This window comes from Falco naumanni, chromosome 4 (assembly GCF_017639655.2).
Source record: "Falco naumanni isolate bFalNau1 chromosome 4, bFalNau1.pat, whole genome shotgun sequence".
Lineage (NCBI taxonomy): Eukaryota > Metazoa > Chordata > Aves > Falconiformes > Falconidae > Falco > Falco naumanni.
In genome coordinates, this window is record NC_054057.1 from 10,048,262 (window position 1) to 10,058,699 (window position 10,438).

The 10,438-nt window shown below is 42.2% G+C and overlaps 1 protein-coding gene across 1 annotated transcript in view; it reads left to right on the forward strand.

Annotated features, from left to right (window-relative positions):
- RFTN1 (raftlin, lipid raft linker 1) overlaps positions 1 to 3,523 on the forward strand; it is a 97,574-nt gene extending 94,051 nt beyond the window's left edge. The window contains exon 10 of the mRNA XM_040591044.1: positions 1,999 to 3,523. Coding sequence (XP_040446978.1) covers positions 1,999 to 2,439 — 441 coding nt within the window. The 3' untranslated portion in view covers positions 2,440 to 3,523. The remainder of the gene's footprint in view (positions 1 to 1,998) is intronic.
- The last annotated feature ends 6,915 nt before the right edge of the window (positions 3,524 to 10,438 follow it).

Sequence of the window (10,438 nt, forward strand, 5' to 3'; positions counted from 1 at the left end):
GGGGATATAAAAATGTACTTAGCAATGTCTGGTTGACAAAACAAGGGATTTACTCATTAGCAGTATGAAATATACAGACATATTTAAGGACAAAAATCGCTACAGCAAGTTTTCAAACCAAAGGTCAAGGAAAAATGGGGTACATTGATTATAGTTAATTAACAAGACTGGTTCAATGTCTGTAAGTGGTGGTTGTGAGTCACATCAAAGATGCCAAACCTAGCATTTAAGTTGCTGAATATTCTGCACTTACATCATCACAGGCTCTTGGGGTTTTTTTAACTTGTGATACAGCGTGTCTAAAATGTTTATAGATAACCCCTTGGAGGAGGGAAATAGGCTTATAAGATTAAAAGGACATTGCAGTGTTGGCAACTGATCCATCCTCTATCTATGCACACCAGCAAACTGCTGCTCATTTAGCAAAAGGAAACATGCAAGGAGTGTTGCAACTTATTTTTTTTTCAGTAAGACAGAAGTACTTTTATTAGTGCAATATTCAGTCAGTGATAAGATAATCAGATTCATTCACTTTATGCAAAAGTGACGCTTATTTCAGCAGAAACTCTGTGCATTTTTGGTGAAATATAAATACCTGAGTAAGTATAGATACATTTGCATATACACACAGAGTCTCCTACAGTTTGATCTTTATCACATTTAGGGCCCTGATCTTACCTTCCGTTAAAGGGGAGCTGTGGGTGCCCAGCACTTCTGCAAATCAAAGAGGAAAATATTCAGGTGTCTGTGAATTTTGAGTAGTTGTGCTGTAGAACTGGGACGGTATCCTTCCTCTTTCTCTAAATTGTAATGATATTTAAGTAAAAGATAGCTTCCTGTAAGTAAAACCAAGAAGAATCTTGTGAAAGCCAGTTTCTTCTTTTTATTTTTCTTTTCCCATTAAGTTCTGGCTAGCAGAAGGAAAGAGCATTGCTCCATCTTTGTAATCTAATAAACTTAATAGGTTCTGAATGGCTTTTTGATTAAGTACCTAGATGAAAAATTTATGAACATGAGTCCTTCTTTGGACCAACCTCAGCTCAGACCTGGTTGCACTGGAGAAGTGGCTTTTGGACCACACCTGAATTTGCTGAATGCGCTGATGAGATTGTTGGTGCCATCCAAACCTGACCCCCTAACCAATCCCCGAGTTTCCATCAGCACGGACACTGCTGATGAAATGGTTGTGCACGTTCACGTGTACTTAGCAAACTCGCGTAGGATGGCTCAGCAGTGGCTTGGAATGTGGTCTGGCTTTCCTTGGGAAGGTCCATCTATTTTTTGACAAATAGCATATAAATTTTGACAAATTAATGGCATATTTGTCAACTTTTATATATGTTACGCCTGTCGAGTCAGGTGTAACACATATATATATAAATATAACGAGAATATTTCAAGGTAGTGCTAGTTTTTTTTGTTTGGGTTGGTTTTTTTTTTTTTGGTAACAGTAGTTAAAACAGTTTTTCTGAAAGGGCGGCTGTGGCAAGTGCTGCAAGAGGCAGCCTCGTGCTTTCTCATCAAAAAACATTTGTACAAATGGTTCAGAATGTTTTACTGTTTGGGTATAGTCTTGGATACGGCGCTAGTTCTGCTGCTGACCTGGTGAAAAACCTTGGAGTAATGCCATAGGATTGCTGCTTCTGTCTGCGCTTGTGCAGCTTTGCGTATTCTTGCTTTCCACCCAGTGCAGGTTGGCTGCCAGGGTCTGTCGGCCTCAACAGACACAGCATGTGGAGAGGAACCCTCTAGGAACAGCAGAAGCAGGATGCATCACAGTCTCCTCTCTGTGTATTACATATATATGTGTAGGCACAAATGATCTTAAGCCATCTGATTTAGTCATGTATTTATTTATTTTTTTTTAACTTTAGGTCTTTTTGGTCAAACTACTCTTTATATTAAAACTAAATAATATAAACATTTCTGCTCAGGAAAACAAATGTCCATGTGAGATTGTCTCTAATGGTCTTTAACCTTTGGATCTCTTATTCGTAGTTTCACTGGAGGTTCTCCAAAGAAGACATGCACAACAAACAAATAAAGAATTCCACAAAGGCCAAGTTAAGCACTAGGGAGAAGCAAGTGGCCGAGGAGAAGCAGGAATTTGAAGTCACAGAGAACACAAGAAACTTAGAAGCACAAATCTCAACAGCAGGCAAGCCTGATCCAGAACAGCAGCTAGATGCCGTCATAGACTTGGGAGATGAGGTAGCTGGGACCAACAACAGGGGTCCCCATCATGACGGGGTGTCAGAAGAAACGTGTCCTGCCAGTTCCAGCGATGACAATGAAACGCAGGTCTGCCTCAGCCAGAGTGCTTCTGGCTCCTGTGCAGACCAGGTAACAGAGGGGGGAGGCTGCGCACCAGGGTCGGATGGCTTTGGCTTCGATGGCAGTGATGGGGCAGGGCTGGACGTGGACTGTTCCTGTGAATAAGAGCTACAGTTCAAGAATCCTGTGAGTTGCTGATACTTTGCCAAGACAGAAGAACAGATTTTGCCAATCGCCATCGCTAACTCATTGCTCAATTCAGCATTTCTTTGGCATTGTACTTACTTTGGTCCTTAGCACACCGATACCTTGATGTTTTAAGTAACTACAGGGCCCGGGCTTTTTAACCCACAGAAATTAATTGCAAAATTCCGTCTGCTGCGCAGAGTGGGAAATGCCCTATGCTATCTCCTAGAGCTACACTTTAAATTAAAAACTAGGGACAGAAAACATGCTTGGGTGTTTCTATGACCAACCTTCGCCATCTAGGTTTGTGTCTAGGTCAGGGCAAACATTCCACTCGGTCAGATTTTACTCTGTAATACTTTCTTGTCCTTTTATCTTTGCTGGAGAAGTTATTGTGCCATATGTTGTCATTAAGCTTGTAGTGTCATGAAAATGGTATTTGGACTTAAACAGGCTGAAATTGGAAAGCTTAGATAAGGTGGCTTTTATCTGTATTTATCTCAAATAGCATACTTACTGATGGTATTCTCTTCTGAATTTTATTAACCCTTGCAGATCTTTAAGCAATAAGCAGATCGTGTACCTGTTTTAGGCACACTGGGTAAACAAACGCCATGGTAAATTTGTGTGAGGCAGATGATTCCAATATAAAATGCAATTTCCTATTTGCTCGCATTTACGTTCTCTTTGCCAGTCAACAGTTAATCAACATTCAGGGGGGCTTCAGAAGGTAGAAAAATGGGAAACAAAAAAGCAGGTCAAATGTACTTCTTTCAGCGGCTATCTTCACTAAAATTGGGATTAGATGTTACCTCCTGACCCTTCCAGGTAATTTTGCACCGCTTTCTCACGCTTATGAAATACATTGTGAGAAAGAACTGAAATGTACACAGGGGTCAGTGGCCAACAAATGTCACTAAAAAACATTACAAAATGCAAATACCTTAATGGGGGGGAGGGGGTTTATATGAGTAACCATATTTTGGGACTGATACCTAACAGAATTCTGTAAAATTACCAACATTTCTATGTTTGGAGCTACATTAAAATATTTACAAGTGAATGTACATGTGTAATATAGTTTCTATGCAATGTTCTCCAAGTACATCAGTATTCTTAAAAATGTAGGAAATAGTGGTTTCTCTTTTCTTAACTTCCTTCATCCCTATTTAGAAGCAGTCAAGTCATCTGGTAACAAGGTAAGAAATACATTCTAAATTCCTCTGCTTTTTTTTTTTTTTTTTTTTTTTTTTTTTTTGTAAAAAAGCAAGAGCTCTGTAAATGATTTGCTGTTTTTTTTCCCTTGACTGATTTGAGCTTGATAATTTTCCTTAGTCCTCAAATCAAAATGCTGTACAAAGAACTATGCTCTGTGTCAAATGCGTTCCTAGAGTGGTTCAAAAGCATCTTCCACACCTAAAAATTATACAGTTGATAGAACATTGCAGAGAAGGGAAAAATCATATCACTTTGAATATTCATTAATTGGAACAGCACTCAAGTTTGAACCATTTGATTTCACACACACAAAGCACGGTGGTATTTTTTGATTGATTAAAGAGGATTTTTTATTTTAAATTCAGTGGTTTAACCACAGGGCTATAAGTAACTTCAATTTCTGGTGGTATTTTTCAGTTATTTCATTCTGTTTCTTGAGATTAGACTGGAGTTCCAATAGCCTCAAAAATAGGTTGTTTCAGTTGTTCTGCTTGAATACAAGGTCTCTGCTTTGTACAGTTTTAAGTACCTGTTTGCAAATTTTATCAGCGTAAGATCCTTCTAGTGATGGTTTCTATTTCAAGGACTAGATTTGTATTAATCTTGTTTAAAAATTCACTCTATTTAATGAACGTTTTACTAGTTGAAAGTGTTGCAGTAGAAAGAACTCTCTAAATACTTTTGAATAGAAAGCACCTACTGTATTGTGATTTGACCTTGTTTAACTGGATCCCAACTGCTTACAAAAAAGAGAAATAAAGGTCATGAGGTGATTTCTTACTTGCGATGCTTGCACAACTGTCAGGAATTTGTCCCCAAAAGGAGAAACCCAGGGTCTCTATGTGGTGATGGAGGGGAAGCTCCGTGTGAGCGAATTAGCTGCAGTTACTAGTGCTAGAGAACTGGTGCTTGGTCACCACTCTGACAGGGGTCTGTGAGGAAGTTGCACTTATTTAAGTGAAAGTTTGGTTTAAAACTTTTCCTGGAAGTGCTGGAGCGGCTTAGGGTCGGGATGCTTCAAAGAGAATGTTGGTGTTTTTTCAGTTTAAAAATGACAAACGGTTTTCGTTCTATTGTCACACCGTCGGTTCCAGCTCCTCTGGGCTAGCTGAGCTGAGCTGTGCGTGCTTTCACCGTGCCCTGGTCTCGGGTAAACGGTGTGAGCTAAAATTGCCTGGTGGCAGGATGGTACGGGGCGCTGGGGAGGTGTCACGGTCCACTCAGCGGACTAGTGATGGTTCGTTAACTATGATCTCGAAGCGCAAAAATCAAGGCGACCACGCCAAGGGGTTATGGTTTAATCAAACAGCACAGTTTTATTGTTTGCCTGTAAAGCGGCGTGCGATAGGTAGAAAGACAGAAAGTGAAGAAAAGATAAAGTAAAAAGAAAAGGGAAGAGGATTATAGCTACCACCATGGGTCCAAGGCATCCCGATGGTCCCAGGTCCAGGCAGCGTCCTGCTAGTCCTTCCGATCGTCGTGATCCTTGGTGGGGAAGATCTCCAAAGTTCAGTTGCCAAGGAACAGTCTTTTATGCCAAGCAACACATCTTGCTCCTCCTCTGGTCCGTGGATTGTTGCCAGTCTCCATCTTCTCGAGCCAGGTTATCATGCGTGTCCAAAGAGGAGTGCCCGAGGCGTGGTTTGCCTTAGAGGCGGGTGGCTTCAGACCAGGAGGTGTGTTTTTGTATTATAATGATGTTATAATGAAGAAAGTTCACCTGACGTTTATGTTTTCTGGTTCGTTGTTATGACCACGGTTGTGATCCATCTTCTGGATCGAGGTTATGCGGCCTTATCGTAGTTGTTCCTTTCAGTCCCAGGTGGCAGGGAGCGGCACCGCACTCCTCGTACCGTGCAGTTCTCTTTGCCAGGGTCTTTGTGTCTTGGTGTCCACGAGGACCACATTCCATCGCCAGGTCTCTGTTGGCAATGTTGAGACAATATTGTTCTCTTTAGACCAACTCAACTGGGGCACAGCACAGGCTCTGCAGCACCTACCCACGTCTTATCTCAGCTGCCTTTGCCATCCGGGGCTTGGAGAAGCAAGGCTGCCAGAGCGGGCGGGGAAGTGAAAGCGAGGCAAGCCGTCATCACCTTATTTGAAGCCTGACTGGAGAAGAGAAAGGGCCAGAGCCGAGTTCCTGTCTCTGAAAGCCTGACCGGTGTGGGGAAACACGTCGGCGTGGATGTGGGAGAAGCTGGAGCGGGAGCCTGGCTGCAGAGGTACGGCCCCAACCTTCAGCTCACGAGGGCAGGGCAGCACTCCATACTGACTTCTTACCCAGAGAAGCCACGGGTACTCCAAGCCACCAGCTCTTCACCCAGCAGAAGGTGAAGAGAAGCCAGGCCCTTTCCCACAGAGAGCCACCCTTTTAAGCTAAATCTATTTTTTTGCCCTCCCCAGCTAGGCAGAATGTCCCAGTAAGGATGCTAACTAATCTCACCGTGCCTCTCGTGTAAGGGAAGGAGACACCAGTGAGTATTGGCCAGGGCAGGAGCTGACGGGTTGTGCCACCACGTTACCGATGCTGGCTGATGACAAACATGGCACCTTGGTGTGTTTTAACATGAACGTGGCCTCGTTAGACCAACAAAACTCGCATGTGTAGATCAGTCCCAAGAGTTGCCCGTCTCCGAGGGAGGCGCACAGAGGCTACTCTCGGAAGAAGGAGTTACGCGTGCTGGCGTTCAGAGCAAGTGGTCATCTGGACAAGGCAACGGTTGTTACGTGGGATGACTTCAAAGGAGAAAAATCCAGCTCAGGGAAGTGAAGAAATGTCAAAGCTGAGTGAAGATGGGAAAGAGGAGTGGCTGAGTTAAATGGAGGATGGAAAAGGGGTTTTATATTGAAACAAACAGTTTGGGGCAGGGGTAGAACTAAGATGGGTAGGAAGTCCAAAATGTTGCAGCATCATGATGAAAACAGTTTATGTAGAGGTTAAATGCACAAACGATTTGACTGGCACTTCATCTGGCATAATTTCTTTGATTATTGGATCTGCACACTTGAAAACTGTATAATTAGAATAGCTCAAAGTAGCTTTAATATATGCATGGAAATGAAGCTAAGTACAAAACAATATAATTTTTTTTTTTTTTCCTTTCTCCTATTTTGGCTCCTCTGTCAGCCTGAGTTTCTGAGGTGAGCAGAGGAAGGGCTCTGCATTTGGATACCCTGCTTTTTCTTTGTAGTTGCCGTGACTGTACATTTGCCTCAGGGAGCCAATTATAGGGCAGAAATAAAAGCACCATCAGCTTTTCATGCAGGAATTTCCCGGAACTGAAGAGTGTAAGAAGAGCACGTACTAATTTCTTGCTGATAAATGCTGCTCAGAAGTATGAGGAATGCTGCCTAACAATACCAACGCACCTATGAATTAAGAGTTGTAGATGCAATTCGTGTGTCTCCAAGGCTGTTGGTGGAGATGTGCTTCTGCTTTTAAAAGGCGATCCTCGCCAACACCTCCGGCAGCAGAAAGGTGCCTGTGGTGCTGAATGTGGCAGCTGACGCTAATCAGTACCTTACCTATACGCTGAAGGGGGGAAAAAAGGCTTTTCAATTTAAGTGCTTTCTGTTATTCACTCTAAAAGCACCCTACGAACTAAAATGATGTAATGATAACTGAATAGCCACCCTTTTTCCCAGTTAATTAATGCAAATCCTATAGGAATACTTCATACTCATTGTACCAGACAAGCACACAGCAAACTGGTAAAATAAATGTCATGGGAAGAAGAAAAAGATTCAGTCTAATAAGGCTGTAATGCCAGGTAACTCACAAGCCATCTCACTAAGTTTACTAAATGTACAGATGGATTTGTGTAGATGGATATGTCACTCCTTATACTTGGCTGCAAAAAAAAGTATCATCTGTGGTTTTTCCCCTTAGTTTTCTCCTTACCTGATGACACAAATGTAAGAGTAAACATTTTCTAAGATTGCATGCTACGAGTTGACAATGTGATGAGAATATTTCTCCAACTCGGTAGCTGCTGAACAGCAGGGCTTGCTCTCTGTTCCCAACACCGTAGGCCAATAGCACATTTATTTCTTTGTAAAGCCGGTATTTATTTAGGTTAATTTTCCTGGTTTTCTTTTTCTCTTCAGTTCTGGTGGGATTAGATCCAATACTAGACTTTAAGGTGAAACTGATGTTTCACTACAGAAGCACTAAACTCTAGAAAGAAGACGCTTCCAAAAGATTCTTAAGGGTCAACAGGAAAAGGCTACAAAGGAAGGGGATATTAACAACTTTCCTGGCTTCTTGGCTCAGAAATGGCATTTATTGCCAGTCCATGCATTACGGAATGAAGGTGTTCTGTGCCCTTTGGCAGGATAACTGTTCAAGGGAAGAAAGAGCTTCTTGTTAACAGTAACTGAGGTTACTGGCATTTTGGGGGTGGGGAGGGATGAATTATTTTTTCCTCCTCCACCTTTTGGCGCTCTGTGTTTTAAGACTACGCTTCAAGCGGGTGAGCCCATACAATTAGAGATGTGTCGTTGCCCCACAGCGCTCAATCTGAGCATAACCGGGGATGACAGAAAGAGGTTAGAGGGAAAAGAGGATGATTACGGAAGCAAAGGGTTTTGAAATGCCTTTTATTAAATGGACATTTTGGTGCAGGTCTGAGGAGTGGCTTGTGAAAGAGATGGCATTTGGGCTGAAAAAAGCCTGTGCATTAAGGGGGAAAAAAACCAGTAAACCAGTTTATAATCCACTTAATGATTTAAGTCTTAAGAAAAAAAACCAACCAAACATTTAAAGGCTTTGCAGAAACATTACACTGTTAAAATATGCAGGAGCCTAGTGCGTGGTTTTTGTTTTAGGACACCAGTACTTCCCGATAGCAATGTATTGCACATTTCTAGAAAAAAAACCCTGCTTCCTTCAAGCGTCAAGCTCTGACATGTCAATTGTGATCTTTGTGAACACAAAATCCCCTTGGTTTTATTTTTTGTGACAAGCACACTGTCCCATTTACATTCTAGAGTGAACAAACGGAACCATTCCTTGAAACAGGGGTACTCGGAAAGAATCTTCCTCTCGTTCGAGTAAGAAGGAATTTGATGAGCCATCCCCTCTGGGTCTGCAGTGACTGCTGAGGAGGCAAGTAATTTTAGCTTGATGCAGTGACACATGGTACAGAAGCACAAACCTGAGTGGATGAGGCTGCTGCAGGCACCAGATGAAAACTTACAGGCAAACCTTCTTCGTGGTACTGTCCCCAAAAGGCAGCTCTTTAAGGTCTGTCAGTCGGCGTCACCTCTCCCTGACTGAAATCACAGCCCATTCCTTCAGTTCTGTTTATTCTGAGCTGCAGTAAGTATGGATTTTTCTCTTTGCTGTTCAGGAGGCACTAGGGTTGTTTCAGTTGTTCAACCAACTTCTGTAACAATTACAGTAGTAGCCTTGTGCTGCACCCAAAGCAAGGGCCTGGAGTTTCCCAGTTCAGCTGTCTCACTGGGTTTTGAAGATAAGGTGAATGTGGATGGCGGCAGTAGGTATCCTACAAGCTGTAAAACTTATCAAAAGGCTGATAAAAAATAGTTAAGACTAGAGGCTAAACTCAGCAGCGTGACATTGAAACGGTCTCTTGGGAGAGAACTGCAGCTGGGCTGGAGGCTTTTTTAGCCAAGCACGGGGAAGTTGTGCTTGAAAAATAAAGTGCTTCACACCAACAGTCCCGTTACAGGCTGGAAATTGGGTGATGGGATTGATATTTTTGCAACCTTTGTTTAAGGCAGAGCAGAGGAATGCTGATGGCACAAACCTTGCTGTATTACCTCTTTGACTGTTGTCTGAAACATTTAACTCGAGGAAAAGAGCCACTAACAAAGAGAAAGCCTTATCTGTTTAACATTTTAGTCATTCAATAATAATTTAGTATTTTTAATAATTTAAAGGTGCCTTATTGAGGTCTTCTAATGTACAGTGGGAATCTCTACCACTTCAGGACCTGAACTGTCCATACAGTCCATAATTAATGAACTCATTATGGCTTTTTGTTAGTGTCCTCCTTTCTAAGATGAGTTTTTCTGCCAGCTGGGGGAAGGTGCTTCATTCAAGAAGCGCTTAGGTGTCAGCCATTAAGGCCTTAGTGTACCTCCGGGTGTAAAGGACCCTTAACTTTGCAGAGACTTTTTTTCCAAACAGAATTGGTGCGTGCTGGAGCCCTCTAATACTGTGTACCACCGCGGGATTACAGGAATTCCAGGTCCTGGCAGTTGCTAGCCATTGCTGCTTTTGAGGACGTGTCACGTGCAAGCACCAGCAAGGGATACAGGCTCACATGAATAACTCCGTACAGTCCTGTCAGAGGCTAACAGATTCTTCATGCTTTTGTACTCCATACTTTTAACTCGGGTGCAAATAGGATTATGAAAAAACGTCTTCTATTGTCAACACAGTTGACTGACTTAAATAAGCCACATAAAAGGGGTGTTTGTTTTTTTTAACAAGAAGTGGCAGGAGAAGGAAGTCGCAAGGCAGCATCTACTTCTATAAAAATATTAATTTAGTATATACAACTGGGGAAGGCAGCGTGTTGACTCGTTAGCACAAGAATTTGGAACAGATTCAGAAGTTGTGGCCTGAATTATTATTTATTTTAAACTGACCTGGCTTTACTGCACAACTAATTCTCTGCAACTGCTGAATCAGGCACTGAAAGTCTTTTAAAGGCTGACTAACAAAACTAGTGTAGAAAGTGAAAATATGCTGCTACCAGAAGAACTAGGCAAACCATCAAAAAACCAG